The sequence below is a fragment of the Leptosomus discolor genome, unplaced genomic scaffold (genome assembly GCF_034619465.1).
Source record: "Leptosomus discolor isolate bLepDis1 unplaced genomic scaffold, bLepDis1.hap2 HAP2_SCAFFOLD_48, whole genome shotgun sequence".
Lineage (NCBI taxonomy): Eukaryota > Metazoa > Chordata > Aves > Leptosomiformes > Leptosomidae > Leptosomus > Leptosomus discolor.
Window position 1 is genome coordinate 1,350,011 of NW_028237740.1, and position 14,083 is coordinate 1,364,093.

The following is a 14,083-nucleotide window of genomic DNA, read 5'->3' on the forward strand; positions in this document are numbered from 1 at the left end:
CCCCTGCCGCATCCCTGCTCCGTCCCACGCACCGCTGGGGTTGGGGCCAGGACCCGCTTCCAGACCGAATCCCTTCGGGAAGGCTCGGGGCAGGACGGGCACTTACAGGACCTGCCCGTCGCGCTGCCGGCAGACGACGAGGCCGAAGGGATCCTGGTTGATCTGCAGCCTGTAGAGCGGGGAGGCGGCTCGGCCGCTCGCCCGCGGCGTGGCCAGGGGCACCTCGTACCGCTGCCGGGCCGGGTCCCGCAGCTGCGGGGACAGAAGGGAGGGGGGGGGTGTCAGCGGGGGGTCCGGAGCACCGGGGCACCGGTCCCGGGGCCGGCTCGCACCGTGAAGCGGAGGCGGGTGGGGGTCTCCAGCGCCACGTCCAGCCGCCAGCTGCCCACGGCCCCCGGCAGGAAGCTGGCGGCGACGCGGCGGAGCCGGGTGGCGGAGCCGGTGGCGGTGGCCGTCAGGTTCTCCGCCCGGTAGCTCCGGTAGCCGCTGGGGAAGAAGCACCAGGGCGGGCCGGGGCTGGAGCCGGGGCTGGAGCCGGAGCCGGCGGGTGCGTAGCAGCAGCCCCGCTCCTCGCAGTCCGCCCGCGACAGCAGCCGCTCGGGGCCGCAGTCGAAGCGTTCGCCCGGGGGCACCTGGCAGCCGGCGGCCCCGGGGCTGCCCGCCGCGGCGGAGCCCAGCAGCGCCAGCAGCAGCAGCGCGGCCGGGAGCCCCGGCCCCGCCATGGCCCCGCCGGCCCGGCCCGGCCTCCCAGCAGGCGCGGCGGGACCGGCCCCACGGCACGGAGGCGTCTGCGGGGCGGGACCGGCCCCGGGAGCGGGCGGGCGCCTTCTCCCGCCGGGGCCGGGGCCTTCCGCCTCCCGGAGCTGCAGGGAAAGGCGGTGAGAGAGGGGGGGCCCGGAGGGGAAGGGGGCGGCTGCCCCCAGCGCCCCAGGCCAGGGGGAGGGATGAAGCCACCCTTGTGCAGCCAAGGAAACAAAAATCAGTTGCACTGCTACAGCTTTCGTGACCACTACCTGCTACACAGACTTAGTGTTTAGATATTTGTTTATTTACAAAGCCTGCAGGCTCCAGCAGAACAAGAGCTGAGGGTTACATGGATGGGGTTGGTGGCAGTCAGGCTTCCTGCGAGCCCAGCCTGGAGCCCAAGCACTGTCTGAGCCACTGGAGAGTCCGGTAGTGCTGGGGATGGTCCTGCTGGATCTGCTGGACGATGGCATCGATGGTCTGGAGCCGGTGGCGCAGTTTCTGGTGCTCATTTCTCCAGGCTTGCTCCGTGCGGCACAGGGGAGTGTACGTCCCTTCCTTCAGCGCCTGCAGGTGCTTCCGGCGAGTCTGGTAGGACACGATCTCCAAAAGGTTCTGAGGAAAGCAACAACAGAAATTGCTTTGACAGCAGGCCGCAGAGAGAAAAGCACTAAGAAAGGCAGGTGACTTTTGTCACCGGTACTGGAACCATCACATTCTGAAAGGGAAGGGCTTCTGAAGAGGGACAGGGCTATCAAGTCCCCCTTGTACCGGCAGAACAGCTGCTAACGGGTACAGCCAGAGAAGTGGTTAGGTTGGAAGAGACCTTTAAGATCATTGAGTCCAACCATGAACCTAACGCTGCCAAGTCCACCATTAAACCGTGTCCCTAAGCACCACATCCACACGTCAGCTAATAGAAAAAAAAAAAAAAAAAATTAAATGTTCATCACAGAATTCCATAAACCAGAGAAATACCTGCATGCACAGGGCAACCCTCGCCAGGATATAGTTTGACCAACTTACAACCTTTGCAGGAGGCCATTCAAGACCTTCAGCTGGCTCTCAAATCTGTAACATATGAGCAGCCAGAAAGCGCTCACAGAGGAGAGCTGTGACCGGGTATTTTCAAGACACAAACCATGTCCTTCAGGCTGATGTCTCCAGGTGAATGCTGCCTCGCTAAGAGTACAACTGCAGCCCCAATTCAGGACCCCCATGAGCCCTCAAGGTGTGCTCAGTTAACTTAAAGTGCCGCTAAAATGCCAAGCACACTCAGTTCAGGATGGTGGCGAGACAGGGAGATGGGGAGCCGGCACCAGGAGAAAGCAGCCGGTCCCGTTGGGCTCGCGAGCTCCAGGGAGCGGAGCCGCTCACCCGTCGCTTCCTGTTCCAACGAGCTTCTGCGTCTGCATCGAGGCCGTCGCACTCAGCCTCCAGCCTGCGCAGTTCTCGCTGCTTTTCCAAGAAGGCGGCACCGAGGGACGCCTGGGCGCTCTCCAGCTCCAGGAGGGTTGCGTTGCAGTCCTGAACGTTCTGGCAAACGGAAGAGAAGGAAAGGGCAGAGTGTGGTTCTTCGTCCAGCTGCACTCCCAGCCATCTCCCCAGAACTCTCCTGTGGGGTTTTTTAAGGAGCCTCCAAAGCCTGTCCCGTCCGTGTCCCGACACCCCGCGTGTCTGCGCTCAGCCCACCCTGGTGCTCCTTACAGCCCCGGTGAACTCCTGCAGCCCTGCTCTGCTCGCTCACCTTCTGGGCTTTGCTGATCTTCTTTCTCAGCTCCTGTTTCTTGCAGTGGAAGACGCTCTTGGGGACAAGCTTCTTGTCTCTTTTGTTCTGACCCTCTCCACGAAGCGCTATCACCTCTCTGCGAGAAACAGATGCCTCCATATCACGAATCATCTTCTCCTGCTGCTTCATCAGCTGGCCATAGCGGACCTACCGTGTGTCAAGATATGAAATAGGCTGAAAGTAACAAATGTTCACAAACGGCACCGAACCGATTCTGTGCGGCACATCCCCTCTACATAAACCAGACATACATGACACGTGAGCGTTGGCAAGCCAAATTTGCTCTAAACCCAAACCCGGCTTGCCCTGTGTGGATCTGGAAAGCAAAGGGCTGGATTATCAACTCGTCTAAAGTAATCTTCAAAAGGTTTCACTGGAACTCCTTAGCAATAGGAAAAGCAGAAGAGTAAAGTAACCTGGGAACAAAAGGGAAGAGTTGCTTTGCCAGAAGACAGAAGGCTTCCCTAACCAGTGATTAAGATGATGCAATATTTAGTCATCAACATTCCTTTGCTTATAAATTGGGGTCACGGCATAAGGTGGCAAACATATTATGTTTTAAATAGATTGCTCAGGTGTCTCTAGACTCTGCTGCAGCCCATTACACGGCAGGCGCAAGGAAGGCACGAAGAGCACGCACGCTGGATGTATTTCATTCGGCCCAGCTGGAGGGTGTACGATTTCCAACATTGCTGTGGCCTGGCAATGCTGCTTCCCCAGCCCATTTCTCATCTCCTGCCTTCAGCAACGCCGAAGCTGAATCCATCGTGTGCAGCTTCCCCTCTCCAGTGCTCCTCCCCCGGGGCTCACCTGCATCCTGTGAATCTCTGTTCTCATGGCGTGGAGCTCGCCGTGCCCTGACTCAGACTCCACCGCCGCACGCATCTCTCTCGTCAGCTGGATCTTCTTCTCCCACAGCAGGATTTGATGCCTTCAGTGACAGAAAGGGAAAGCGGCACCTTTGTCAGTGCCCGAGAGGACGCTCGCTCCCTGTGCACGCGTGGCAGCACGCTCCCGAGCTCAGTCCTGAACATGGAGCTGAAGGTTCAGCAGAACCTGAGGGTTTGCACGTGGGACACGTAAAAGGGCAGCCAGGAGCAACGTGGAACCAGACAGGGAGCTCCGCCATCCACAACGTGGCACGGTGGTGGCACGGTGACTAACAACAAGCGTGCCCAGGCTGCCGGGGGCTGGTGGACCCCAGTGAGCTGCCCAGCGCAGCACGCTCGCTCCGAGTGACTGGCGGAGGAGAGCGCAGGCAGAGTCACCCCATACAGATCTCAGCAACGTCCAGCACGAGCCTGCTGGAACTGTTAAAGCCGACATCCTCACGGCTCTCGCTGCTTGCAGAGACAGCTAAAGCACCTTTCAGCTTCTGCGCCCAAAAATCCATGAAACTCCTTTCATCTTCTCCGAGAAGGACAGAAGCACATTTGCTGTTGCTGGTTCAGTTCGATGAGCAGAGAGGAAAGGTGACATGGACACCTACATTCAAAGAGGGTGGCACAAAGCAAGAACCTCTCTGGTACCTACTCTGCTTCCACCAGGCTGTTTAGGAGTCTTTCCTTCTCCTCAGTCAGCTGACTGTGCTTCTCCTGCATCTCAACCGACTCTTTTTCTGCTGCCTAGGTTTGGGAAGCATAACATTGTCAGACAACACAACGTGGTCAGACTAAGAAAGATTTACACGGTCACTGTCTGCCTCCGATCTGCACGGGAGGCTGAGACCTGGAAATGAGATGTCTGTACCTTGAGAGAGCGCACAAACTCGTTCTCGGTGATCGTGTTGCCATGTTGCAGCTCCTCGAAGCTGCTGCTGTTCTTGTTGATCAACACATTCAGCTTTATCAAGTCATTGGACATGTTCCTCATGTGACGTTCGATGTCTTTCTGCTCTTTTGTTTCCTGCTGAATTTCATCTACAGGTGAACAGAAAAAAAAAAAAAAAAAAAGTCTTAAAATTCCCACAAGCAGCAGGTGGAACACAGGCAAGGCGTGACAGACTGCCATCAGACCAGACAACGCTGCCTGCAGAGCCACCTGCGTCCCACATACCCAGCCAAACCGTTTTTCCACAAGCCCAAAACCCAAATACGGTTTTGAAGGAGACTGCTGTGGAAAAGAGCTGGTTTGAGCCAAGGGAAGCGCCATCGTGGTGGGGACATTTACCCACCAACTACTTGCAAACGTTATTTAAGAAGTGTAGCACGTGACACGGCCACTTCGGTTCGGTTGTGCCCGTTAAGGCAGCGGGATCAGTCGGGACAGGGAATAACGCCAGGCAGAGCAGCAGAGGTGCCTGGCTCGTAGCCCCAGAGCAGCGCTGGGGCCGCCTGCGTTACTGCTCACACGGACGTAGGAGCACGGCGCATTCTCTGGTGAAGGTCTGGCTCACCCGTCCGTAAGCCCTCGCTCCCTTTTTCCTCCATTCACAGCTGAACGTTTTAAAAAGAGTTGGGGAATGACCTACTTTCCCTGCGCACTTTCTTCTGCTGCATTACTGTGATCCGTTTCTTTAACGTGTCCAGGGAGGCTACTTGTTCCTCCCGTTGGTGTGTTAACTTGACCAGCTCTTGCTGCTGATTGAGCCAGTGCTTTTGTAGCGTCATCACCTCAGAGTGATATTCTTCTATCTGCTTGGACAGCTTGTTGATCTCCATTTCCAGTGGCCCCAGTTCTTGACCCTGGATGAGGGCAAGGTTGGGGATTAATCAGGCAGAAGCTGCTGAAGCACTTTTTGCAGAAGGCCAGTCCAGCTGCTGAGATGCCTACCGAATACTTCAGCTATACTGTTACTTCCTTTGTGCCTCTATTTCCCAGGAGCTGGATGGGACCAATCATTCCTGACCTCACGGGAACAAATGCAAGGGAAGCCCGAACAGCTCTCAGGCTCTGGGGCGAGAGGGGCCTCCTAAGCTCCTACAACAGGCACATCTGGGTGTCCAAGAGTCTGCCACAGCACTCATTCTTGCATTGGGCTCTATAAAGGTCTTGCAGCTCACGGTGCCAGGGGCAGACCTGGGTATCTATCAGCTGAATGGGGCCAAGCACCAAGTGATCTACATCACCCCGCCTGCTCCATTCGCCCCTTGTCAGGATTTGCAGGTTTTCTGATGAGACCCTAGTTACTCCCAGAGTATTGATGTCATTCAACGTTTTCATCGGGCGCAGACAACTCCCTGCAGAAATCTGTGCTGGGCACACCCTCATTTCACAATTCCCTCATGCCAGCTCCTCCCCCCGTGCACTAAGAGCTGTTTGACAGACGTAAACATTTACATTAACTAGTGCAGCTTTTAAACCTCTATACTGATGCCTGAAAGTTTTAACTACTCAGCACTTACACAGTTACATTTATCAGGGGCACCTGTGGTCACCACAAAGAATAAAATCAAGCCTGGGACTGAAATGGGAATGTACATACCCCCTGCCGCGCAAGAATCTTCTCCAACCTCTTGTTGTACTGGCTGAGCACCGCTTGCCTGTTCTCGGTCAGGAGACTGCACCTTGCAATCTCGCTTTCCCTGCAGCTGATCAGGTCACGGGTATTTTTCACTTCCTTGTCCAGCTGACAAAGTGTGTTTTGGAGAACTGTCAGCCTGCAGCTGGTATGAGTTCCATTCAGAATAACCTGGGCCACATCATTCTCAACCTTGGAAAAATGCAGCTCCTAGGAACGCCAACAGACAGAAAACAAATTACTGTCACCAGCAGCAGCCCACTGATTTGGAACGCCCGCTTCCCGAGGCACAGGAGTCAGGGGATTTAGATTCTCCTCCCAGGTCTGTGCCACAAGCTGCGAGCCAGCCACTTACCCGCTCTGTACCTTTGTTTCTCCATCTCCTGACGGAGATACCAACATTTACCTCTGCCATAAGGCTGCTGAAGAGCATGAAGGAGCCCAAACATCCCAAAGCCTTTAAGAGGCCGCGCTCATCACCTCTGCAGTTACCTGCCCTGCCTGGGTGTCTCCAGCTGCCCGGCTCACTGGAGCAGGACATTCTCCACCGCACCCGACAAACACGTCCCTCACCGAACCACCACCGCAGCAGCCAGAAAGGCGGGTGCCTGTTGAGCGCAGCGTGAATGCAGCCGGGTGACTTCTGCTGCCCCCGCGCCGCCAGCGGCCACGACTCTCTGGCTACATCCAGCCGTGCACCGCAGGTGCTGATGGGAGACAACGCGAGTGTCCGCTTGTTGGTGTGCCTGTGGGAAGGGGGCGGGGGGCCCCTCTCTCACAACGGAAGCCAGCCCTGGAACTCTTCCTCTTGCTCAAGATAATGCCCCCGATTTAAAAATCCCAGGGCCAGGCTGAAGTAACCCGCAGAAATACAGAGGTGTGGGTGCCTTGTTAGTGCCAGCCCACACAACTCAACACCACAAACACTACGCTGGATCTTCTAGTTTTTCTATCTGTTCCAGTTACACACTCCCAAAGAGAGCAACTGATCGTGCCACAAAGAACTGTGGGTCTGGTTCGATTGCTCCTTGGGCTGTAATCCTCACTCAGGAACGAGAGCAGGCCTGTATCGCATTCCATGATGCCGGACAGAGATACAGGTTAGTTCAATGTGGAGTACAGCAGTACTACATATCCACTGTCTTCCTCCAATACATAAGAACTGGTACTACTTTATGGTAAAAACTCCCAGAATTCATCGTTCTGTCCCGTTTTTTAAGTAAAGAAAGAACAGTACATTATGTGTCAAGGCCTTTTTGGCCAAACCCTCTCGCGTACACCAGAATCCCACAATAAGAGCACTGGAAGAACCAAACTGAAGTCACAAACTCAGCAGACCTTCAACTGCAGATCTGAAAAGCAGAACGAAGGCGCGGACGAAACACACTTGAGAAACACCGCTCAGGGCGGTTTCCTTCCCCCGCCCTCCCAAACGGAAGAGATAACACACCAGGTCTGTTTTTCTCCTACGGAGCTTTGCAGCCAGCTGCGAGAAGTGCTTTGTGGCTTTGCTGGACACCATCTGGTCCTGAAGCTTTGCCATGATTTCGTTCTCCATCTGCACTTTGGCATCAGTTCCTTTCTCTATGTCCTTACTGATGGACAGCAACTGATTCAGACAAGCAGCTTGATCCTAAACGCAGGAAAGACAGGAGACAGGGTCACTACAACTGTTTGGGGAAGGGGATTAAACATCTGTGTCTGATTTGAAAGGTTCTTCTTCCAAGTAACTCTCCTCACCATCCTGGTCCTGTTGAGGGCCTGCTCTGTCTCGTGGAGAACGCGAGCGTAGGTGCCAGATTCCACCTTCAAGGCCTCCTGCCTGGAAAGGCACTGGGCAATCAGCTTCTTTGTCATGTTGGCATCGTTCTGTGAACGGCTCAGGATGGCGACAAGCAACTCATTCTTCTCCTCCTCCTTCCTGATTGACTTCCTACAGCCATGGATGTCCGTTTCTAGGGACTTGAGGTCATGTCTGTACTTGCTGGAGAGGCAAAGAGGATGGAAAATCACCACAGGGGTAGACTCACGCGCTGAACAGTCATCTACAAATTCCTCTTTTCAAACACGCTACTGCAGCGACAACAGACCAAGGAGGAAGATCTTTACAAAGGCCACCCTGCTGTGACAGTGCAGAGTCATCAGAAGATGGATGGAGACAGAAGACTGAAAAGCAAACGTACGTAGGAAAATTAATTCCCGCTTTCAGTCCTGTCCCCACCCCCCACTCTTACCAGGATGCCACCATCAAAGCACATTGCAGGGAATCAGCCAGGCTGACTCCAGAGCAAATAAGCGCTTCCTTTGGCAACAACAGGACGGTTTTCCTGATGATTTCTGAAGGCATCACAAAACCCTAACTGAGAGCGACAGGTAAAATCCCTCTTGAAGTCTAGCTCTTTGGATTGAGAGATGTTGCAAAGGTGAAGGAACTCTTCTAAAGGACTAAAATATGAACAGAAAAACTCTAAACAGCTTTAAAAACCCCACACATTTGGGGGGAGAGTTGTGTTTTGGATACAGAATAGTGACGAAGAACTGTGCTTCCTATCCTTTAACCTTACTACGTGCTTCAGAGCAGCAAACTTGTTCTGCTTGACATATCCTGCACGCGCAGCAATAAACTGGAGACGCACTGCCCCTTTCAGCATCCCTCCCGTCCAACCCGTGTGAGGTCTCTCCTGGGACTGTTCTCAGATACCGTACCTCAGCAGCGCTTGGGTGGCGATATAGGCCTCATCTCTCTGCTTCATTCCCGCCAAGCTGCTATTCCAGTGGTTCATCAGTCGCTTTTTCTCCATGTTAATAGCCTGAACCTCCATACAAGCCTGGGGGAGAGAGGATGTGTAGACAGGATAAATCTATACTAGGCTGGGAAACCAAATTCACGTTACAATGCCTTTTTTTGGTGTGTGTTCATAATACGCTGGGCAGGAACAGCTTCAGCTAACGTGCCTCTGGTTTATGGTCACCCCCGACCACAGAGCATAGGTCTGCAAGGAAAAAAATGCAGAGAGGGTGGGGGAGGAAGTGATTTATAGGCAATTCTTGAGGACAAAGGGAAAGACAAAACAAACCAAAACAAAAAAGTCTTCATTCCTCCAAACAGGAACTGATCATACAACTCTGTCCTACACTGTAGCTACCACGTGAGCATGAGCCAACGGGGTCGGTCCTTCCAGAGGGAAATATTAACCAGAAGCAAAAAAAAAGCATTCTCCTACCTCATTTGCTGCTTGCCGAGTTACTTTTGTGTCCTCTGCCTGAGCCACAAACTGAGCTTCGAACAGAGCAATCTGTTCCTGCAGCTCGTAGGCTTTCCGGGTCAAGCGGTCTACCAGAAGATCCTAGAGAGGCAGAGCCAAACAGCTCAGGATGAGTAACATAATCTCAGGCTTAACCAACTAAATTCTACAGCAATAACTTGGGCTGAAAATGAATTCAGTTAGCTTTGATTCCTACTGAAACTCTTCCATTCCTATCCAAACGACTCCTGAATGCAGCAGTGACAATTTTCAAGAGAACAAAACCTTCTTTGCTGGTTTTTATCGTTCCACCCACAGTAGGAAATTGGTCCTTCAGATCTGAAGCAGCAGTCATCCCTGCCAGCATGGGTTACATTGCGCCACCTCTCCAGCAGCTGGGAATCTTGATAATTTATGGTTTAAAATCCTTTGTTAAAAACCATCTAAACCCATTCCATCTCAACCGTTTGCCCGCAATTCTGCATCAACAGTAATTAGTTGGTGTCCTGCTGCAAGCAGGAGGCAGCAGAGGGAGCTCCAGCACACCGACCGCTCAGTTCACCTTCCAAGTTCGCTCTTCCTTGGGACTCAGAGCAATTCTCCAGACTTCAACATATGATACTTCTTTGCTAAATATCTTTCTGCCCCCACATCCCCGTTGCCTGCGTGAAGAGTGATCACTACTGATTACTACTTCCTATTATAAGGCTCATAAAAAAATTCTGTTCAGTACATGCCACTATCTTGGTGGGGGGGATTCTTCTCATTTTCAATTATTTGGGGAAAATATCCCCATGCACCTTCCATGGTGTCTGTATATTCACTACAGCCTTCCTTCTGCCAAGGCAGCACGTCCCCCGAGACTCGCCGCTAGCTGTCACCTGAATTCATTTATTTATTTGAAAGAAGAGAGTTTTACTTGATACCTGTTTTTTCTTTTCCACGTCAGCTTGGGCCTTCTCCAGCTCAGCCCTCTTTGTCGACCGTTTCGTTAGTAAAATATTATGGTGCATATGGGCCGTGTTCTGCACGTAGAAGAGGTGCAAGGCCAAGTTTTCAACCTGGGTCTGCATTGCAGAGACTGGGGAGGCAGGGGGAAAAATATTTACAGAAAAGTATGTTTGTAAGACACACTTTAAACAGAGGTAAAAGGGAAAGAAACACAGAAGCACCCAAAGCCAAATTCGCACACTGACCAGCCAAATCAGCCCCCCTGAAATGTGAATTTGCATCGGCTTTGGAGTACAGCTCCACAAGCACAGCTAATATCTTGGTAAGCAATTCATTGCTTCCCAGCACTCAGAAGCCCAGGAGATCAAAGAAGGGGCGGCCTCAGGAGGCTGTGACTCCACTCCTCTGCCCCAAAACAGAACTGTCTCTTTCTCAGTCTGTTGAACGCTTCTCTATTTTTTTCAGCAACCTGCCAAACCTTTCTAGGCAGTTTATCCTACGCTGAGCTACCCTCGCCATCACAGTTGTTTTCCTGTCCCCTACCCACAGGCCTGCAGCACAACCAGCATGAGTCAAGTCCATTTCTTTGGCTGGGACGGGTTCCCACACGGATGGCACTCTCAGGCTCCCGGGTGCCCCTCACGACCCACCTTTGCGATCTCGTCACACCCTTACAGAGACACAGGCAAACGTAACAGAGCGACAGGATCTTCCTCCTTCTAAGTCACAGAGCAGCCCATCTGCCCGGAACAGTTTTAGTCCTAAAGACCTTCTTAGAAGTACAAGGTAGCCACACGGTCTTAGAAACAACCAGGAATACCTGTGAAAGGTTTCAGCGAGTGCCTTATTCCTGATCAATGTTACTGTATTTTTCAATCCAATGCTTGACTTGGATTCAAATAAATCCCTTTCTCCACACAGTACTAGAGCCAGGAAACCTGGCAAGGGCTGCCTCGGTCACCTTTCTGGCGTTCATCGTGTGTGTTCTGACACATTTGCTTGTAAGTAAGCCTGAGGCCCTCCAGCTCCTCCTCCAGCTGCTGACGTGCTGTGGCCACCTGAGAACGGCGGTCGTGGCTCTTCTCCAGTTCCAGCTGCAGGCGGGCCAGCTGCTGCTGCGCTCCGTAAAGAACCAGCCCAAGCTCTTCCCTCTCTGCTTGCCCCTTCTTCGCTGCTGCCCTCTGCAAACACAAGAGGAAACCAGTTACCTGGCTTCAGCTCGGGCAGGGGTGGGCTGCTGCGGGAAGGCAAAGTAAGAATGCCACGTACCAGTTCCTGAAGCTCTAGGCTCACTTTTTCCATCTGCTTAGTGAGGTGACTCTTCAGGGCAGCCTGGAATCTTCTCATCAGAGGCTGTCAAGAAGTATGACATTGATACAAGTCAACGTACTTGTGTAAAGAAATTATGAAGAAACCTTACTGCTACCCCCGCTGTTAAATAACACAGCGTATTTTCTGCCACAGACCCTTGCATTCTTCCTTTAGCTACGCTCACTGTAACGAGTGAGAGGAGTTACACAGTGGGTATTTGTTGACAGCAGAAAGCCACTACTGAGGATATCTGAAAGTCAGAAACACATCAGAAGAGCTGCCTCTGAGAGCCCATCCCCTCGCTCTTGCTGACAGTACTTCTCTTTCAGGAGCACTGAGGAGTATCAGATTTACCCACTACACGGCTCCCTCCTGAGCCTCCCGTTTGGGGTTAACCCTGAGGGAGCAGACACGCTCAGGAGTCAGTACTTCTGCAAAAGCCTGTTTTAAACACGTGGTTTCAGCCTATGGCTGAGCCGCTGCTGACAATCTAGCTTGTGTATTTCATACAAATAAAAACAGCAGGTCTGCGAAGAAGAACGACAAGATTGGAGGACTTCTCACATGTTCTAGATCCAAGACAACCAGCTCTGTTTCTTCTACGGTTTCTTCACTTCTTCCACTCATTTCGTGCCCCTCAGCTCCACGCTGCTGGCATGCCTGTTCCCGCCTTTGGTCACCATGCTCACTGGTGAGCTGATCCAACTGCTCAAAGGCAGTCTCTGAGCAGAGAGAAATGGGTTCTCCAATGTCACCTGGACCCCACCCCCCAAGAAAAAAAAAAAAAAAAAGAGAAGAAAAAGACAAAGAAAATGCTTAGATTTCAAAGCGTTGTGCCTCCAGTTGGACTAACAATGACGAGAAAGGGAGAAAACTAGAAACTGTGCTTGACGGGTGGTACGGAGTGTTGTACTGTTAGCAAGGGACTGAAGGATACCTGACTCTGTGCAGCTGTTCCGCTCCGCTGACCACGCAGACACCTGCTGAGGAGCTCCTGAAGGAAGGGGAGGGTTTTCTCTCTCGGTTACTGGCTGCTCCATGTCACCCAACGCAGGAGGACAACTGTCTAATTCGACTTTGTCCAAGAAAGTCTCAGGGGATTTTTTCTGAAACGTAAAATCCACCACCTGAAACAGCTTTTCAGTCTGCCCTGACAATCTGCTTGTTTCTGTCATCACGAGACAAGAACGATGCAGACACAGAATCGGCAAGAGGGCCTTGTTCTAAACTCAGCCCACAGATACACTGGCAAAGCTGTGCCTCTGCCGATTCAAAAACCACCTTTACCCACATGCAGCACAACAGAGGAACCTCTCCAGCTCTGTCACAGCTTTTGTAGACTTTGTGCCTGACCAGTTAGCTTCTCTCTGTTCAGTTCTGGTCGGGTTTGTGTTGGCAGCAACAAAACCGCCCCAGGAGAATTTGAAGTTACAAATACCGGCCATGCCTTCTGTGAATAAGATTGTGTGTGTTATTAGTGTCTCACCTCTGCAGAACTAACAAACAGCTCTGTAGCTCCTCTTTCTGCTGCTGGAAATGTCTCTTTTTGGTCCTGCAGAGGAACGGACCCTTCTTCTTCACTGTCGCTCCCATTCTCCGCCTCTACTGCCTAGCACACACACAGGCAAAAAGCAGAATAGCAGCGTTACAGCAGGTTGTGCATTTGGTTTAATGCTCATGCTACGGTGCTGTAACAACTGCTTTCTGTCATGGGAGTTTAATTTTGAAGTTTAATCTCGTTCACAAAAACAGTCACCCAGGCAGCATGAAGATGGTAAAGATCCTGACAAAAATTCTACACACCACTTTTAATTTCAGATGTGTCTCTGGCTCACGTCTATTTTTTAATAAAATGCCCTTAGGGATTTTAGTCCTCCAGCTGGTGCTACACGTAGCCAAACTATTATCTTCTTTTTAAAGAGACACTGTTTTATCCCGTACCATCATTTGCCAAATTCAAATATCGTGCAGTACCAACAGACAAAAAAAACTTATCACCACCAACCTCGAACACAGCCCCCGTACGTGTGTCTGTGAGATGGGGGCAACCTCCCGTTTAACATGCCTACAGCCATCTGGGAGCTGAGTGAGAAGCACATGCTTCAGGACGCTGCTGACACACAGAACTACAACTACATTTAACTTGTTTTTTTTAATAGGCAGGGCAAGACTTCAACAACCGCTCCCTTGTTTTACTTCTCCCTATCGAAACTGCTTCCACGAAGCCATCACTCTGCAAGGAGAGCGTAGGAACATCATGCTGCCCCGCGAACGTTCTGAAGGAAATCACCTCCATAGCAAGAGGCGACGGAACTCGGACGATATCCCGCGCAGCGGAGCCGGATTCCACCCCAGAGCCCTCTGCTGCGGCACCGGCGGCCTCCTCCATATTGCTGGGCTGGGGATGGCCTGTGCCTGCAACCAGAGCGGAGGGAAGAGTGAGAACCAGCCCGGCTCCCCGGGGCCCGCCAGCTGCAGGCCGCCGCGGGGCTGGGCACGGGCACCCGCGGGGCCGGGGAGGCCGGGCGGCCGAGGGCCGGGCGGTTCAAGGCCCGGCCGCGGCCCAGCCCCGCACTCACCCGC

At 52.7% G+C, this 14,083-nt stretch overlaps 1 protein-coding gene across 1 annotated transcript; it reads right to left on the reverse strand.

Moving 5' to 3' along the window:
• Positions 1–1,026: 1,026 nt before the first annotated feature.
• Positions 1,027–12,602, reverse strand: LOC147413142 (coiled-coil domain-containing protein 40-like). Its single transcript, XM_086480607.1, has 17 exons — positions 12,438–12,602; positions 12,065–12,255; positions 11,459–11,542; positions 11,151–11,370; positions 10,165–10,319; positions 9,218–9,340; positions 8,700–8,821; positions 7,734–7,977; positions 7,444–7,626; positions 5,958–6,203; positions 5,004–5,217; positions 4,283–4,452; positions 4,067–4,158; positions 3,344–3,464; positions 2,492–2,680; positions 2,122–2,280; positions 1,027–1,359 (listed from the first exon to the last, which is right to left on the reverse strand). Exons 1-17 carry the CDS (start codon positions 12,538–12,540, stop codon positions 1,114–1,116), a joined length of 2,862 nt encoding a protein of 953 aa, XP_086336733.1. The 5' UTR covers positions 12,541–12,602; the 3' UTR covers positions 1,027–1,113.
• Positions 12,603–14,083: the final 1,481 nt, after the last annotated feature.

What these genes read in the sequence shown, in the direction of transcription:
- LOC147413142 (XM_086480607.1), bottom strand. Translation starts at nt 12,540, where the DNA reads ATGGAGCAGCCAGTAACCGAGAGAGAAAACCCTCCCCTTCCTTCAGGA. An exon ending in ACACGATGAACGCCAGAAAG is followed by an intron (nt 10,320 to 11,150) that starts GTGACCGAGGCA and finishes CTGCCTCCCCAG; the next exon opens with TCTCTGCAATGCAGACCCAG. An exon ending in GTAGGAGAAAAACAGACCTG is followed by an intron (nt 6,204 to 7,443) that starts GTGTGTTATCTC and finishes TGGCGTTCCTAG; the next exon opens with GAGCTGCATTTTTCCAAGGT.